The sequence below is a fragment of the Thunnus maccoyii genome, chromosome 13 (genome assembly GCF_910596095.1).
Source record: "Thunnus maccoyii chromosome 13, fThuMac1.1, whole genome shotgun sequence".
NCBI lineage: Eukaryota > Metazoa > Chordata > Actinopteri > Scombriformes > Scombridae > Thunnus > Thunnus maccoyii.
Window position 1 is genome coordinate 24,295,722 of NC_056545.1, and position 19,474 is coordinate 24,315,195.

General features: G+C 39.1%; 1 protein-coding gene across 1 annotated transcript; it reads right to left on the reverse strand.

Annotated features, from left to right (window-relative positions):
* Window positions 1-746: 746 nt before the first annotated feature.
* mpp1 (membrane palmitoylated protein 1) lies at window positions 747-11,990 on the reverse strand. The gene is made up of 12 exons (XM_042432045.1): window positions 11,589-11,990; window positions 7,540-7,668; window positions 7,353-7,431; window positions 6,718-6,803; window positions 6,561-6,629; window positions 4,390-4,586; window positions 4,131-4,234; window positions 3,967-4,047; window positions 3,720-3,800; window positions 3,420-3,622; window positions 2,734-2,808; window positions 747-2,640 (listed from the first exon to the last, which is right to left on the reverse strand). The coding sequence occupies exons 1-12, from the start codon at window positions 11,721-11,723 to the stop codon at window positions 2,464-2,466; spliced, it is 1,416 nt and encodes a 471-aa protein (XP_042287979.1). The 5' UTR covers window positions 11,724-11,990; the 3' UTR covers window positions 747-2,463.
* Between the last annotated feature and the right edge of the window lie 7,484 nt (window positions 11,991-19,474).

Sequence of the window (19,474 nt, forward strand, 5' to 3'; positions counted from 1 at the left end):
AATCCATTGTCATGTATAACCTGTAAATATTTCACCCACACTGTGGATGAGGGAGGAATTGTAATGTTGGAGACACAGGGACATTACTTGTATTGTACAGCTCAGACACGCAAGTCTTGATCTATAACTGATCAAAGCGTTGAACCATGACTTCTTCTGAAAAATTGAAGCGGACATGAACCCCTTGCCCTTGCAGTTCTTGTTCTCAATAGTCCAAGTGTTAAATTGTCTGGGAGTTAGTGCAGCCATGTTGATACTAAATTAATTCATTATGGGAAGTAGATTTGAAGAATGGAATATTCCACTCAGACATGATTAACCACATAGGTAACAAACATAAAATAAAGTCTAGTCTAAACATACTGATAAAATGTTATCCAATTACTATTTAAGAGCAGAAATACCAATCTTTATGTTTAACTGACTTTAAACTAAGATGAATGTTTGTCTGAAATGTTCAAATACCGTCAGTGTTTCACAGAAAAAGACTGTTCTCACTATCGTGTGTCAACAGAGATGTACTGTAATTCCAACTCCAGTTTGGACATCCTAAAAACTGCATGTTCTCTCTTCAATTAAATCTCTCAGATTTTTCTAATTCACACTGACATTGCCATGTGTTTTTCTGTCTTATGTGGAGCTAGTGAAAGGAATTTTGTTTTGGAGATTTCCAACTGACATAAAACTGCCCGTTTTCCTTCAGGGCTTTGAAAAACAGGTTTCCACACTAATGACAGTCAAAGAAGTAGTTGCAACAGAGCTGGGAAATTTATTGTCTGTTTAAAAGTGCCTTTACAGTACCCCATGAGGTATACAATTTTGATGAAATGTGACAAGTGAGGTTGTCAATGACTGACTGAAAGGTTATGTGTCGAGGACATTACTGTATGGAGTTACACATACTGTACGAACAAACAGTTTCAGAATCTCAATTTCATGGCACAATCTAATGAGAACAGGAAAAAGAAAATTACAATGAATCCAGAGTCAATGTTAGACATGGTAAAATCCTGTGATTTAAAAGTGAGGATTTCATTCACAGTTGTGGTCCTATTTTGCATTTGCTCACGTTCCAACGATCACACAAGTGTGTGGCACCAAAACTATCCCGTAGCCCCTCAAAAGCCTGAAGCACACAAATTTCTAAACAACCAAATAAAACAACCCTAGTGAGGTTCTCAACTTTCTATATATACCTCTCTACACTGTGTGCACAATTATTAGGCAAGTCAGTATTCTGACTTTATCATTATTTCTATGCATTTTCCGACTCTAAACCATATAAACCTGAATGCTTATTGGATTTAATAATGTTCAGGTGATATGTACAGTATTTGTACAATGCGGGAGGGTGTGGCCTAAAGTGATTAACACCTTATATTAAGGTGTGCATAATTATTAGGCAGCTTCATTACCTCAGGTAAAATGGGCCAAAAAGACATTTAACTTCAGACAGATGCAGCACTCTTGAAATGGCTAAACTATTGAGGTGTGACCAACAGACAATCAAATGTTTGGTTGTGAATAGTCAACAGGGTCGCAAAAAACGCATGGAGAATAAAAGGCACAAATTAACTGCAAAAGACTTGAGAAGATTAAACGTGAAGCTACCAGGAACTCCCCTGCCGTGTCCAGAAGTACAAGATGTCAAGTGCTCAGACACATGGCCAAGGTAAAGAAGACTGAAACACGACCACCACTGAATAAGATTCACAAATTGAAGCATCAAGATTGGGCCAAGAAATACCTGAAGACAGATTTTTTAAAGGTTTTATGGACAGATGAAATGAAAGCGACTCTTGATGGACTAGATGGATTGGCCTGAGGCCGGATCACTAATGGACACAGGGCACCAATTCAAGTCAGGCGCCAACAAGGTGGAGGAGGGGTACTGGTATGGGCTGCTATCATTAAGGATGAGCTAGTTGGACCTTTTCAGGTTGAAGATAAACTGAAATCAACCCCCAAACCTGCTGCCAGTTTCTGGAAGATAAGCAGGAAGAAGTCCTCAGCATTCAAAAATGCTCCATCACATGCATCTGAGTACTCCACTGCTTGGCTAGCCAGCAAAGGCCTCAAGGCATTTGTAATTTAGTTGCCTAATAATTCTGCACACTAATAGTTGCCTAATAATTGTGCACATTTATATATTCCCCAGAGAAAGACAAAACTCATTTATCCTTTGTTAAACATTCAGGTTTGAGGTTCAACAACATTCTGGATTGACTGCGAGCATTGTATTTGTTCAACAACACACATTAATCCTGAGGAATACAATTTGCCTAATAATTGTGCAATATATTGCTTTTTTTTTGGATGCACATGTGCAAAAAAATCTCAGTGACAATTAACATTAAGCAAAAGTAAACCCATACACACCTGGGACATCACTAACTCAGAGGTTTTGTGTAAGGAGTGATATTGCACTGCTTTTCAACAAACAAAAGGTATTACATTGGTGAGTCAGTACACCCATGATACAGGCACCCACTGTGGGGTGGAGGTGGCACACTCCATGGCCTCTTCCACACCTTTCACACTTTCGTCCACGTCATTGTTGACAAGAACCACATCGAAGAAGTGTCTGTATGTGGTCAGAATGGCGTCGGACTCTTTCTGGATCATCTGCAGGTTCTCCGTCTAGGTGACAACACACAAAAGATTAGCAGTTGTTAGCTGATGGAGGTTGGGTGTTTCAAAGTACTTGAGTATATTCAGATGAAGATTTAGCACCTGGGGAGCTGTGTTGGTGGGAGCGATGAACACCACGAGAGGTGCAAAATCAGCAGTCCGCAAGACTTTCAAGGTCTGCAGTAAAATGTGAAAAAAGAGAAAAGACACGAAGAATTTGTGTTAGATTCATTAACTACATTGAAATAGCTTGTAGAAGGATCACATTTTCCCACTTTGTCCTACAGGCGGTGCAACTTTTATTGTAAAGGGAAACCTTTTTAGGCAAAGTAATTACAGGAAACTTCCCTTTCTGTTGAATTTTAATGTTTTTTTTTTCCTAATTAGAGCAAGGGAAACACATACAGTAGATACCGTTGTTATGTCCCTTCAGGCACATCAATGGCTGCTCAATGTAAAGATTGATTGTAGGTCTTAACATACCTACACACTGCTAATATGTGACATTCATTTTTTATGAAATAAATAAGATTATATAATTGTTGAGAATCTGTATGTACTTTTGAAGACACTGCTTGAGGTTAACAATTCAGAATCGGATGTTTTCCTTCCTACTGGTTTTATGTAGGTTAATAGCACCATTTTAAATAAAATAATAATGTTCAAACTCTCAAAGATGTATAAAAGACCACTCTAGTTTGACTCTAGGTGATGTTAGAACAATAGTACAAATTCCTTAAATCAAAACTATTCCTTTCATGGTACCACAACAACTTGTGAATGCCAACCTGTGGTTCAACATCCAGCAAAGCGATTTTGCCCTGCTCATGGATCTTCTGGATGGTCTCAATTTTGGTACCAAACATATATCCCTGGAAGCTGCCGTACTCCAGGAGTTCATTCCCAGAGATGCACTTGGTCATGGCTTCGTTGGAGATGAAATAATACTCCTGTCCATTCTCCTCATCCTTACGCTGGGGTCTGGTGGTGTCTGTGTAGAATCGGAGTTGAAAATTTAGCCCAAGGACAACTGAGCAGACTCAGCTTCTCTCTTCAGAGAAAAACATTAAATCTATGGGTGCACTTACGCGGTGCAGGGTAGCAAAATTTCTCAGGGTATCTGGTCAATAGTGCATTTTTGATATGGCTCCTTCCTACACCAGGTGCACCTAAAAAGAGCATAATTTCCAAAATTATACTACATAAGGACATTTTAATCAAACATTAACCTTCATGTCTGCCTAATTTTTCAAGAACATGTATTATGGTTGATCAAAAATTTGAGAAGAATTTGATACCTTCTAATAAATAATGCACCTGAGCTAGGACACTTACCAATAAGCACCAGGGTTTTCCTTTTAAAAGCAGGGAGCTTGACAACCTCCTCATAGGAAATCACGTCCAGCTGGTCAAAAACTGCAAAAGAAAGGATTTTGTTGTAGACAAAGCCAAACTACTGTACAACTGAAAGAAAACAGTGCCTCCAGTGTTATACTCACTCGAGCTGTGTTTAGCCAGGTACTTGTCTTTGCACTTCTTTTTCTTTCCGAACGGGCTGCAGGACTGACTGCCCTCTCTGGCCTTGCTTTTACTTGCCACCCTCCTGCAGTGGAAAACAGAGATTTAGGCTAAGCTGGGAATATTGAGCTCTACTCTGCAGTCTGTGCTAATGTGACACATCATATTATCTCAATCATCATCATGTCATGTTAAGTACGACTTCAAATTGCAGAATTAATCATCAGACGAGCTGTTTACCATTCTTGGAGCTCTGGGGAGGGTATCAGTCCAGCGAAGTCAGCAGCACTGCTCTCCACTCTGCCCTGCCACCAGTTAGGATCCTGCTTGTTGATGATCTGAATGATGTCACCGGTTTGAAACTTCAGACCCGCCTCTTTGCATGGGATGAGGTCATCCTTGGTGGGGTCGTATTCAAACTGGGCCCTCATGTACATCTGCAGGTTGAGAGCACATTGAATTTGAAATGAGTAAAGAACAAATAAACATTGAATTATGTATTTGGTGTTTGTAACTGAACATTACTGATAACCTGCAGACCTTAGCAATGTCTGCAATAATCTCCCATCACCTTAACAGCTGTTAACACAGTCTTTGACATCCATGTATTTGTTGTTGCTGAACATAACCTTTTTAAGTGTCTTTCAGCTGACTTTTTAGCTTTGATACACAAAATATAACAGACCACATCCACTAGTAAGACATTTTACGAAGACATTTTCCTTAGTTTTCATTTTCAGTGTTCTGAGACAGCTGTTACAAATTACATACTGCTACACCAGATGTTTGCTGAGCATCACTGTAATTCTTTTGTAACAAATAACTGTTGTAAAAAGGAACAGATATTTTACAGTCCATAGATAAATACTCTGATAAATGTATAAGAAAAGTAAGCTCATTCAAAGCTTGAATTGAAATAGTTAACATTTTGTTATATTTAAATGTTTAGGCCATAAATAGGGTTACATCTTGAGTATATGTGCAAAATCTCAACCTCAACTCTTTCAACATCACTCTCGTGTGTATTTCTTATTCAAACAGTGCATCAGAAACTGTTAATAACTTGCTGACAATTGCAGTGTCTGCAGAACAGAATACATCCATATTGTTGTAATGAGAGCTTAATGTTATGTACATACTATAACATTACCTGTACACATGCATAAATAGCATTCCTTTGAAGAAATATTCATACTGGGGCTTCAAACACATAAAATTGGATTCTATGAATGTTAATTTGGAAATTCACCCTTAAAGAGAACATACAAAGTTTATGATTTGATCTTGGACTGCTCAATTCATATTGTGAAAATGAACAATTTTCTCCCACTGACATCTAGTATATCAAATTATCAGCTCACATTCTGGAGCTGATCTGCAAAAAACATACAGGAGAGCTTTTCTTATGGACAGAAAAATATCTCAGAAAAATTACCCTGATCACAAATTTGGTGTCTGATTAACATCCAGTTGAACAGCTACAAAAGTATTGTTTATTTATAGCTCAGATTAGATTACTAGCTGTCGAAGATCACAGCAGGAACATGTAAATTCTCTTCAGGGTAAATTATCACGAGGGTTAGTAATCAGTTCATGAACATTTGTGGTTTCCCCAAATCACTCTGGTAGTAGTGGTACACACACAAAATTAGTACACCCACTTGAGTGGTCTGGGTCCCCAAAAATGATGTTCTTGGAGATTAAAATTATGAAAAGCTTTTGAACTACATCTACATATTAATGGACTACGGGGTTCAAAGTAGACTGCCATCACTGATCACAGCAAAGACCAGAATGTAAACTACATTAAGAAAAGAGCAACGTTACTGAATAAAATATGTTTCCTTTGGAGTTATTAAATGAAAGCTCTTTTAAATTCATAATGTATAGTTTATCATATATTAAAAAGGAGCATGCTGTTTAATCAATAGCAGCTGACAAGCCAGCAGCCATATTTATGTCCAAGGCGAAGCACAAGGAACATTAATAGCTGCTGGAGGAAATGATGTGTTGTGGCCAGTAGATGGCAGAATGAAGCACGCTACCAATGTGTTTCAAGTCAAACTAGCAAATCTACTGTGAGTGATGTTCTTTGAATTTGAACTAATTTTATAGTCACCTGGGTTGTTCATTGACTAACAGAAGATTCACCTGATAAAGAACAAAATCCTTTAAAAAAAAAAGTAAGTTGACGAAGAAAAGACGAGTAGAAAAGCAATCAAACTCATCTTTGCACATTACACACTAGAATATACCACCAGGTCTGAAGAAAAGTTAATTTTCTTGGTTTAATCATGCAAATTTAAAAGGAATTTGGAAATATGAAACACAAAATTCATTCAGAGCAAATATAACAGGCACTACAAGACAAGACCAAGGCCCAGGTCGTGTTCTGCTGGTCATGTAATTACCTCACAGGCTCGGGATCGACTCTGCATGTTGGGAATGATCTTCATCGTGACTACTCCATTGGTTTCTTTCTGTATGTAAAGATGACATAGTTTTACTCATAAGTGCAATGATTACATATAGATTAGTGTCGACTTTAATTATATAGTTTCAATTTACCAGAATTTTCTGTAGCTGATCAACAGATTGGTTTGTCACACTTCTTCCGTTGATTTCTGCTATTTCATCCCCTTCATGTAAGGACCCTGGAGAGAAGAAGAAACCAGAAGAAGTGTAAAAACTCCAAATAATCTCCAGTTATTGTGGTCCTTTTACTGAATGTGTTAGCAGCCACTGAAATAGTATTTATTCTCCTGAGAGATAAGCTTAAGACAAGAAAAGCCTTTTAAAAAGCAGGAAATACAAGAGAACCATGTATAAAATTGGCCATTGCAGTAGAAATAAAATAGAATTTTCACTGATTATTACTGACAATAATATTGAGCGGCAGTCAAAAACCTCAAACCTCAGACTTCATGTAAAAAATAAATGTCATATACAGTATGTTTGAAATATGAGCTGAGATATGCATTTAAGATATTTTACTGATGCTCTTATCTTGCAGTTACTGATCAGAACATGAGGTAGAACCCTCTCCAGTACGCACACAGATGCTATTGCTAAGCTAATTACAGATTTGCTGTGACTGAGACAAACCATTGTAGACATTTTGGGTACAGAGCTTTCTCTCTAACCAGGTCAGCGAGCAAACACCCAACTAGCACTCACACCAAAATCTATATGTGATTAATTACCTTGTCTGTGGATCATTCCCCCGTGCAATATTCTGGCCACAGTGCACCTTTGTTTGTCGTTCAGTTTCAGAGTGACCCCCTACAAAAGACAAAAGGCCACAGTTAAAGAGGAGGATATTAGCAATACAAATTTACATTTGAAAAATATAAAAATTGTGTGTGTGTAGAGGCAGAGTGTCAGGTGTACCATTGGCTCTGAGGGATTTTTTTCAAATGCTACTTCTTTCATCTTGGTCAGCTCTCTGCCGTTCATGTGTCCAGCACTACCATTGGTGTAAAACTCAGCCCCTTTATTCTCGTATGTTTGCATAGCAGCCTGTTAAAAAAAAAAGGAAAGAGAAAAAATAACATTATATTGTTTTATCCTACAAAAAACGAAACCAATTTTGCTAGAAATGGAAAGAACAACAAAGTAGCTTCTAGCTTCTTTTTTATGAAAATAATCTCAAAACTTTATCCCAAAGAATTACAGTCAGTTCATTTGAAGAGTTCAGATCATTATCACACTGGTATTTCCTAATAAGTCCAGTAGAAGCTTTTTGCTAATGTGTGCCAACAGCTATGTTTCATTTGCAGTTTCAACATATGTCCAAGGTTGAAAATTAACCCAGTGTTGTAACACCTCATTAACCACATCCAGTGATCTGCTCCGCCAGGTTCATGTGGTCATGGATACCACCAGTACCCTCAAGTCATCACATCAAAGAGTAGCATTAATGTAAGGAAACTAATTAGTCTTGGATCATTTTACAAATTATAGTTTTTGAAAGAATTTTCAGTTTGGGCTGGACTCATCAACTGTGCTTTTACACCTAAATGAACCCAAATGAAGAGTCTAAAAGCAGGCAATCTATATCCCCAGAAAATTTCCACGCTTCTTCCAAAGTGTCAACAAAGGTGGCCTCCAGTCCAGATCACAGTCAGTTGAAGAGCTTAGAGAGGAGATTCATATATTTTTCAAGCTGTATGAAAAAAAGCTCCTCTGGCAAATGGAATCACACCAAACATGTACAGGCACAGGATGAATAAAATGGCTTTCTATACATATCACTCACATATTGTGTAAAACAATGACTACACAGCATCACAAGGTTTATAAATTGGTCACTATACTGACATGAGGGATAGATTTACTGCATCAGCACAAACTTTCTGTATAAAAATGACACATCAGCACTACTTTAGCCAAAAAAAATTATCAGTTTTCCAGCATCAGCACTACAATAAACCAATAAATATCATTATCACCCTCCTTGTCTATGACTCTCAGCCCTAAAATACTGTTTGGTTTGGTGTTGAATGTAGGTAGTTGCTTCACCCAACTCCTCTTTTCTTTTTAAAATTTATCTTTAACAAGTATGTTTGTGCATATTGTTTTGGCTCAATAAACTCAAGAGCTCATTTCAGAATATGGACTAATGGTGGTCTAATGAGGTAAAAAAACAACAACCCAATATTCCTGTCTTTGTATTTATAGTTAGAGATGGCGAGTTCAGAGAGGAACATTGTGAAAGTCAACCAGTTGTTTTTCTGTGCAATATGATAGTTATTTACCAGCCTTGTGCTATTATATCTCAGGACTGTACCAGGAGGAAACATTTGGATGGGCTCTCGTGTTGAACAGATGGAATTACATCCTCTGAGGAAAGGAATCTGTACAGCCATCTTGCTACAGATAAAATCAGCACTTATTCATCTTGACACAGCACACATTGGTTTCTAACTCTGATATACAAAATGTGTCTTACATGTTGTTCCTTCTCCTAGAGCAAAACGTTTCAGTTTAGAGCTGCTCAGTGTTTACAGTATATTGGGTAGTTTTCCCTCAAGGCACAGCGCAGGATATAGTTTTTTCTTTCCAACAAAGTGCAGGACTGAGCAGGAAGGAAACTGAGAAAGGTTCAATCTAAAGGTCAAATATTATCATTGTGATAATCCACTGTGGTACAAAACAATTGGAGCTATCTGTAGAAGATTAAGTAATAGAGGAAGTATGTCTGACCACTAAATGCTAAATATATTAACTAAATTAAATTTAGCTTAACAATTAACTGTGCCTCATCATGATTTTGACAATAAGCCCTATCAGCTCCTTCACTCACACTATCACAGTGTAAAGAGATAAACATATGATTAAAGGTCTATATCCGCTTTTTGTCACTGTGTTTCACTCACTGCCTGTGCTACTATAGCTGGGGTCAGGAAGCCCTCTCAGAAACTTGAATACCAGTTTAGGGTGGGGAGAAGCAACAGAGTAAACACACAGCCGGCTGAATAGCAGCATACATTTAGGACAGAGCAGAGCGCTTCCTGTTCTGAAGTTCTGCTCATCTTCTAGAGGCGGGTTTGGCTTTATATGAAGTAGATTAAGTACATCATTTATCTTGAAAAGATAGCGCACTATAAAAATCCACACCTTATTGTTCCAATCTGCTTTTATATAGTATTTCCTATGAGCTAATATGACTGATTACATTATAATGCACTCTGTCTCTTTCTTATCCTCTTTTGGCATATGACAGTTCTGCATTTCAAGTCAAGAAATATTCATTATTAATCCCTCTCCCCTGTAGGGTTTAGGGTGGATTTCCTGTCAACAGGCAAAGAAGTATTGATCTTTTGAAGGGACACAGTAGGAGATCAATATTTGGCCTGTAGGGGACTGCGTCTTTTAGAAATAAATAAACAGAGTGAGTAATAGGCCTATCAGACAAACTCCAGCCTTTAACAGCTACAACTTCTGTGAACACGGATTCGAAGAATTTGGAGAGATTATAGAGAAACCGCTGGAAGGACCGTTGATGTTGAAAAGCAGCACTGAAGTCGTCTGCCTGAAGCTTGACTTGCCAAAACTTGTTTAAGTCTTTAACATTTAGATTTCTGTTTCATTTGAAGGCTGAGATGGTGACAGTGAGAAGTTGTGGCTGAAATAACAAGTCGTGTAGTTGTCCTTGAGTTTAAATGCTATGAGAGATGTGCATGAATGACTATCTATGGAGGGCAGTGCACTGTTCTTAAGTCTACATTATTTGAACAGTATAGCTCATTGTGTACAGAGCAGAACAAGTCTCACTTTCCTCATCTTTTCATGACCAAACTCAAATAGAAGAATCTATAAATCACCTATGATAGTCTTTATACACACCAGTCTCCACTGTGAAGTAATGGACCATGTGACCTCACTTAAAGATACTGATTTTATCAAATCAGCACTGAGCACAAGGACACGCAGACAAGACCGTTGCTCAAGGCTATTGAACTGCGAACTGCTGATGTCAGGAAAGGAGTTTCCTCCCTTCACCATTTCCCTCAGTAGTTCACTGCTGACTGTTCAATTTCAGAGAAGAAGTTTAGCACAAACAGTTCCCTCGGTGCTGATGTCTGCCAGATCCAGGCCTTAAGTCAGGCTTCATCCTGCCTGTCTCTTACCAACTCACTTTTTAAAAAGTTGCAGCTGTTTTTAAGATAAGCTACTTTGTGGTTATACATGTAAGGTGTTGCATAATTAAAGTCAAAGGTTACACTAAGAAATCTGCTTTTAATGTGGTAACAGGTCCTGCGTCTATGTCTAAAACAACAGCCTGCAGCATGCAGTGTGGTAAACAACCTCCATGGCCTCAACTGACTGTTGACACTAATTCCTCAGTAGCAGTTCACCACTATCTGTATGCAAAACTACATAGAACTGTTACAACATAGACTTGGATTACCAACCACCAATGTGCATGTACTTCTTACCTGTATAGGTATAATAATGCTACTTGACTTTACTCTCACCGCTTTAACATGATATGGGATTAGTAGAATACCATTTGTTTGACTGGAACACTGGCTCACAGTCTAATGGTCTCAGCTAGAAACACAGACCTCCTGACATGTGGTATAACCTCGTTTCCCCAATTTGACAAATGGTTTCCATGCGTAGTTTTTGAGGGAAAATACAGAAGTGAAATTGCTAATGCAATGTCTAGTGGATTCCAGCTGAAGCTGCCCGAGCAAACCTGAGCAATGCAGTGGTTACAAGATCTGATTTGAGAAGAGAGATGTACATGCACAGTTCTTTGTTTTTAGAGATCAACACATTCATAATGAAAACACGAATGGGTCTATTTTTAGAGATCTTGTCAGGGAACAAACAACGGGTCATGTGCCCCATCTTTGCTTCCCGGAAGCAAACATGTACAGCACAATCTTGGGGAGGGGGCATAAAAATTAAAGGTAAAAACGACAACCTACCTTGTCAGACTTTGGTTTGTTTTGAAGGAGCTGCTCCAGGTACAGGTCGGAGAGGGCTGTCCGGACACTGTTAACAGGCTCCAGTATGACAGCGGGTTCGTTTTTATTGGATTTTAACGTCATCTTGTTGTCCATATAAAAAAAACCGTGAACCCGACGTGCCCCCGCTCAAGGTCCGCAAGAGGCTGGCCAAGAAAATGCTGCGAGAGAGTAAACTGCTGATAAGGAGTCCTGACGATGTGATAAGTCACTCTCTGAGACAAAAGTCCAAGGTTCTGATCAGCAGCAGGTGAGGTACATGAGATATCTACTGCAGGGACACCGCTGACAAAGCAAGTAAACATGCAACCGACTGCTGCTCATAGGGGCAGGCTCATGCTGCCTTCATGTGCTCCCCGCAAGCTCCCAAATCCCACTACTCATGTTGCATATATCAGTACGGATTCAATGGTGTCCACATGGAAATGAAGGCAAAATAGACAATGTAAAGGATTGGGTTGGGTTTTTTTTTTTTCCTGGGACAGAGTCTGTTCTAATATCATAATTAGGCTTCTAAAGTGCTGTGTTTCTATTATTGCATATGCTTTTAAGTGCACACCCATTCACTTATGTCTTACATGCCCATTTCATACTGTCTGTCAATCCTTACTTAATTAATTCATGTAAGTAGCCCAATTAAGACTGCTAACTGCAGTCTAAGTAACACAGAAATCATACTAATTGCCTCTGTTTTAATATTTGGTTATATTACTTTTTACCCTTGTTGTTCCATGTTGTCTCTATTTTTTAATTGTATGTCTGATGCATTATTCCCCTCCTTTTACAGATAAGAGTCCCTGCAGGATCACCCCTAAACGTGAAATTCTGGTGAACAATCCACTTTCATAATTGTAATTTTACACAGTTTATGGACATTTATCAGAAAGTCCCACATTTCCCATAGTACCTGAACGCAGCATTACCGCAGCGGTTTCAGCGAGAAGGGTCTAGCGGTTTAGCTGCAGTCTTGCAGATTTACCCTACACGACACACCCACTTTACTACACGACACCCCGACTCCTAAACCCTAACCACCCCCCTCCTCATGGCTAAACCTAACCAAGTGGGTGTGTCATGTAGTAAAGTGGGTGTGTCGTGTCGATGCTGCAGCTGAATGTATGTGGTCTCAGCAGGCCTGCACTACCAAGCTACAAGGAAGGAAAATAAATCCTACTGACGGTGATCCCATGCAGCTGGTCTGCATGTCTATTACGAAACAGTGCATCCAAATGTAGTAGACTACGAGTGTCTGGGTGCTACTTTAAAAACAGGAATACAACAGTTATCAAGGAGAGAGTACTCCGATTACATGATTTATTAATACACCGGCGTTTAGTTTGAAAAATGGCAACAGTGTTGCAACCACGCACAAGTGTATTTTAACGTGCAACTATGTAGTCTCCAGAGGGGCCATAGCGACTGTAGAAATGGGTCAACTCTCCTTCTATAAAAATGAGCACTTATAAAGTACAAATGTAACATTAAAAGGCATGCATATCCTTTATTTGGACCACAAGTCCTGAGTGTTAAACTTAGCATATGGATACACATTTAAATGTAAAAAATCTGATATTTCCTGTATGGTTCTAGTCTTGTTTCTTGCACCCCAGATTAAATATGCTTTTTCTACACAACCTGAATCATAGGCTCCTGAGACAACATTTACGAGAAGTTTTCAGATTGATAAATGATATGTTGTGTGAAGAGAAAGCCTATCTATCAAGCACCAGAAAAGAGGGAATACACATTGTTTAATGTGTATAACCTCCAATTTAAAAGTTTGGTTATAAGATCAGGATGTTATGCCAAATCAGACAGTTGACTCACAGTGGTGAAAATGTTCCTGGCTGTTACACTTAAAACACTGACGCTGTTTGGATGCTGTATCATGTGTTATGTATTAGTTACACTGATAATGTGCATTATTCTTTAAAACTTCTTTTTTTGGTGGAAACTCTGGTTTAGCCAAAGCTGAGTCCTCTTCTTTTCACTTTCAAGAATACCAAAATTGACTGGTAATGAAGGGGATAGAGAAAAGTGTGCTGAGCCAGGTAATAAATTGCAGCGGATCAGCTGCTAGTTTCCAGTGGGGACTCCAGAGGGAGCCAGTATGTTGGTTAGTAGCAGTCATCCACCATTAATGTGACTCATCAAATAGCTCATCATGAAGAGGGTTAAGAAGCTAACTTGAAGGAAAGGTTCCCAATTTTTCAAGTCTGTCGTAAAACAACATTTTTCTTGTCTTAATCTTTCCTCCCATTCATGCTGACCACTGGAAGATCCCTTCATAATGCACCTACAAAGTAAGTGATGGGGGCCAAAATCCACAGTCCTCCTTCTGTGCAAAAATGTATTTAAAAGTTCATCTGAAGCTAATATGAAGCTTCAGTCATCCAGATTAGTCAAATCAAGTAGATATCTTTCAACGTTACAGTCTTTTCAGTGCCAAAGTCCCTCTTTTTGTTGCTATACTTCCATCACAGCTCAACAGGGAAACACTGTCTGAGGAAACACAAAGAGGGAATGTGATGCTGAAAAGACTTGGAAAACTTGGACCTGGATTTAGTGTCACCTCCTGCCCGTACAGTCTCAAATTTTAGTTCAAGAAAGGCATCTCTAAAGTGGGTGTAAAACAGTGGAAACAAGAGAAGAGTCATGACAATGGCTACCATTTAAGTTAGGGCTAATTACATTACTAAAGGCCTTTTCTGTTGTCACCTGAGCAGCACAGACTACTTCTGTGAAGGTTTCACTTGATTAGACCTCTAGTTCCTGTGTTTTAAGTGTGTTTTGTTGCATGATTACCATCCTCCTGTCATGTTTGTCCCACATCTGCCAGTCCAGGGTTTCCTGTGGTATTTTACAGTGGAGGTGGACCACCTCACCTGAAACAAAAACCTTCAAGGAAAAAGAAGAGAGGTGCTATTTTACACTGAAGAAGCCATATAGTTGGTGAGTGCACTTATGAGTCTTTTTCACAGTAGACATTTTAAGATGTCACAGTAGGAAAAGCACAGGTGTAAATAATAAACTTAATAATGGCTGAATTCCATTTAGCTGCTTCAGTTTCAGGGTCCTGGTATTGTGAATGAACCAGAATGGCTCACTGTCATAGTTTAATGGGACACTTGAAGCCATTGTTAATATTGTGTGCTTTTCCTATTAAATTACAAGTCAAAATGTCTGCTGTGAAAAAGGCTGATTGTTTGGGATGTCATGAGACACCTCAGCTAAACAAGACCCTGAAAGAAACCCTGAAGTCCCCTGAACATTCACCTACCTGCGCATCTGCAACCTATCTTCTCTACTAATCTGCTCATGTAATCTCATTCAGTTTTACAGTACTCTTTTGCTGACTGAGAGACTGAATTCATACCAAGTAAAGACTGGTTTATCCTCTACTACTTTGTCTGTCGAATCACATTGTCTACTCTTGAAACCACAGCTTTGATAGGCTTTTTCATGGTATAAATAATAAAATGAATGGTGGCTGAATTCTGTCTAGCTTCTTCAATTTCAGGGTCACTGGGACACTTGAATAGAACAGGGGCATCGTTAATGTTATTAGTTCTCTTTTAGTCCCTGAACTTCATGGAGGTGCCATAATAAATTTCTGAAGTTCTAACTTTAAAGTTGTCTTGTCTTGCCCTGCGGTGATGTCAAAATGTTATGAAAAAGGCAGGTATAATCTTTCTACAGCTAACTGTAAGTGTGTGGTGACAAGAAATGAATATCCCAGTACTTGTGTAAATTAAAACCAAATTATATGACTATACCACTAAAGGTGAATGAGAATATATGTTGTTGTTTTGTTTTGTAATTTATATGAACCCTTTAACATTAACTGTAACTAAGTGTACCATGTTACAGCAGGTCCAGACCTGGACAGGTGGCTTTAAGTTCACATATAACAACTCTAGTATGCTGTAATGTCTGATAAAAGACATTATGACCAAGAGTTGACCAACACATTTGTTCCATACATCCTGGTATTGACGTAAAGGGAACCACACATGTCTGGAGCTCTATCCTGATGGTCTGAAAAACATTGGTTGGACATTGGATTTTGAATCTGGTAAAACTGAGTGAAATTCAGTATTGTCAGTGATAAATCAGAGCCAGCCCATGCCCATGGGAGGTGGATGGGATGTGGGTGGGAGTGTGGAAGAATTGAACATTGTGAGCGGGAACAAACCTGAAAGAAAAGATTGTGACAAAGGGGGAGAGAACTCCTAAGATAGCGATATGGATAACATACAGGTAAAAGCAATGAGGTCAGAGCAAAACAATGAAGAGAACTATAAAGTCCTAATTAAAGCTAAGAGGGGCCCTAGTTTTTCATCTGTCTGTCCCCTGAAACTATCAAAAGAACTTAAAAAGAAGGTAGGTGCATGGTGCATGCCACTATTTTGAAAAATGGAATGATCTCCACCATATTTAAGTCAGCTGTGCAACAAATCAGAGCACTCAAGATTATGTGTAAAGGTGAAAATGGCAGAGGAACTACCCCAGCACTCCTCACCTTTAAAGATGATGAGTTACCGAAGGCGGTAATGCTGGGATACATGAGCTACTCTGTGAAAGCATATGAGAGGCCCCCTTTAAGATGTTTTAACTGCCAGAAGTATGGGCATGTGATAGCTGTGTGCAAGGAAAAATGATGTGGCAAAGATCATGATTGGAGAGAATGTAATGAAGTAATCAAATGTTGCAATTGTAGAGGCGATCATCCAGCTTCCAACAAAGGATGCCCTAATTATGTCAAAGCGGAAAATGTAGAGAGAAAAAGGAAGGAAAACAATATGCAGAAGCACCGAGTAGGACGGAAGGTACAAGCGAACAAGTGTGAGCTGATTCTGTTAGCAGAGATCCAACAAGGGGAACTGCTAGACCCACTAATGATGACTCAGTGGTGGTTAGCAGAAAGGTGCTATCAGCATTTCTGGTTGAAGCAATGTGAAGAGTAAAACTGGTAGCAAACAAAAAATCAGATGTGGCATGAGAAATTGCCTCTGCTGCAGAGAAGTTGTAATGCTTTAAGGGAATAAAACCACGGGAGATACAGGATTTTACTTATTTCCCAGACAGTGAAGGACAAAAGTCAAATGGGAGTCAGTACCTAGGAATGGATGAGGAAGAAGAAAACTTTAGAAATAAGATCAAATCTAAGGTGGAGGAAACTGGTATTATCAATATTAATGTGTGTCCTCCAGTTGTAGCATCATGGCTAATCCCAGAACCTGAAGTTGATCTATGCATACTGTTGTAATGAAACATCTACTGATGCTAAGCTAGGGCACATCGTCAGTGATGTACCCTGAGGTCATTGGGTGTTTCGGGTCCTTCAAACATCAGACACCCTCACTCAAGTGACCCGGCTGAGATTGATCAAGGCTCAGCTTGTGCCTAGCTGCACTCTCCCACAGATCCACTCTCTTGATCCAGAGCCATCTGGAGGCTTTCTCAGCAGCCTCTTCGTTGTTGTAGATGGCCCTCCTCCTCTTACCTGTGATGCCAAGCACAGTGTAAGCCCTACACAGCAGCTGTCCTACAAGGCCTCTGCACCCTACTTCCACAGGCAAGCACCTTGCCTTCCAGCCTTGTCTGTGGCAGTTGCTGACTAGTCCCTCGTATTTCTCCCTCTTGCGCTCGAAAGCCTCCTCCATACGGTCCTCCCATGGCACCTTGCCGTGCTGCCAGTGATATTGGCCTTCCTCCAGAGCCGTTGGACAGCAGCTCAAGATGTGCTCAAGGGTCCCCTTTATCTGGCAAAGAGAGCATGCTGGTGTATCGACCAAGCCCCAGCAGTGAAGGTTGGACAGGCTAGGGAGGACATCATAGACAGAACCTGATGTGGTGTGGCTGTGACCTCCAGAGGTCAGTCAACGAGATCTTCCTCTCCACAACTTGCTCCCATCTAGTCCAGGTGCCTTGCTGTCTCTCTCCCACTGCTCTGCTGGACCTCTCTTTCTCCACAGCAGCTCTCACCTCATTCTGGACTAGTTGCCGCTGCTCCTTTCCCCGAGTCTTGTCATAATGGGGAGTTGCGCTGGTTCCTAGCCCAGCCCTTCCTCTGGCCACTGTTTTCATACTGAATAATAACAAGAAAGAAACCAGGGGAAATAATCAAGGAAGTTAATACCCATCTGCAACAAGAGTGGACATCATATTTACAGATTTATACAGACAGATCATAGGATCTAGAGAGTGGGAAAGTGGCATTTGGAGTAACTATTCCTGAATTAAGAATTAAAAAGGAACATAGAATTTCAGATCACATGTCAATATTCAAAGCAGAGATGCTGACAATATTATGGGCACTTTGGTGGATAGAGGATCAATAAACCAGACAACTCAGTCATATGCAGTGATAAAGCAGCAGCTTTAACTACAATACGAGAAATCAAATCCAAGTCCAGACCTAATATATTGGCAGAGATTTATCAAACATTATACAGAATTCACAAAGCATGGTGTGAGGTGGGTTTTATTAAGGGAGCAGCACACATGGGTGTAGAGGAAAATGAGGAAGCATATTACTTGGCAAAGAACATTGTACATGAGGATAGAGTAGAAATTGCTCAACAATATGAACTGTCAGAATACCTTCTTAGTAAAAGAAATGTGGCAGAAAACACAGGAAACAGAAAAGAAGGGGGGGGCTTACTTTATCATAGAAAAAACAGTGGAAAAAAGCAATTTTGCCCTACAAAAGAAAAGATTCAGTTGTCATAACCAGGTTGAGGCTTGGGGATTGTGGTCTTTGGAAGGCCTTTGGAGGAAGCTGTTCAAAGACCTGTGAGCAGCTGGACAAACAGTTTTTGGATCCTTCCATGGAAACTGCTCAGATTGGTACTTGGAATTTTAAGACTTTTGATCATAACCAGACATAGAATTTAGTATTTCATAGCATGAAGAATATGTTAGACCTGCAATAAAACATATTTTGCAAGCTCAGGCACTATTTTTTTAAATTTAATTTTACACTAAAGCCTGTGACGGGGGTGGAAAGAGTCAAAGTAATATGGCCAAAATTCTCTCTGTTGTCAAAGCTAACAGCACACTTAGCATGCAGCTAAATGAGAAAACCATGTTTTATACAAATACATTTTGAAATTTTCATTTAAAAGTAGTTTTCCCATGTTTTTTGAGTGACAAAGTGGATATGTTATGCTTGACAGAGAAGGTTTTGAAAGAAAAATGTACCAAAAAATGTTGTAAAAGAAAACCAAAACTAACTAGCATTTGAATTTGTCTTCTTCAAACTCTTAAATGATGTAATTTCCTCTTAGTGATGTCACTTAAATGACATCAACTTAAACTTCAGGGTGCAGAAATACATTAGTGTGACAGGGTGGAACAAACTACTTTAACCAAAATATGTGGGTTTTTGTTTTTGTTTTGTTTTTTAAATTTGATTAACATTGATCAGAATGGACATAAGAAAATGACTAAAGTTTAACAGAATAATAGTTTAACAGTATAAGAATATAAAAATTGCAATTTTATTATTTAATTTTATTTTACTTCATGCTAATAAGTACACTTGAATTAGTGTCCTCAGCCATTGAAAACAATATTGACGTTTTGTAACAGTTTTCATGGAATGACTCCTTCTACTCTGCACACTTTACTCAACCTGCATAACTGGAATAAAATGAAGAAATTGATGGAGTATCAGTACAGTATTGGACTGTGTAACAAAATATAAATAATTGTCAAAAGGAACATCAATAATAAACAGCAGAGGACGAGAGAGTAGAGATGGTTGCTGATGCAGCGAGAATGTTTTTGGATATTGTGGAGATTACTGGAGATGAAGTGCAGGGCTGTGACGAGAGGCTTCC

Excerpts from the sequence above, each read along its gene's own strand:
- mpp1 (XM_042432045.1), bottom strand. The coding sequence starts at position 11,723 with ATGGACAACAAGATGACGTTAAAATCCAATAAAAACGAACCCGCTGTC. Across the intron at positions 4,587-6,560 it reads GTCGATCCCGAGCCTGTGAG|ATGTACATGAGGGCCCAGTT; the intron begins GTAATTACATGA and ends CTCAACCTGCAG. Across the intron at positions 3,623-3,719 it reads ATTTTGCTACCCTGCACCGC|ACACCACCAGACCCCAGCGT; the intron begins GTAAGTGCACCC and ends GATTCTACACAG.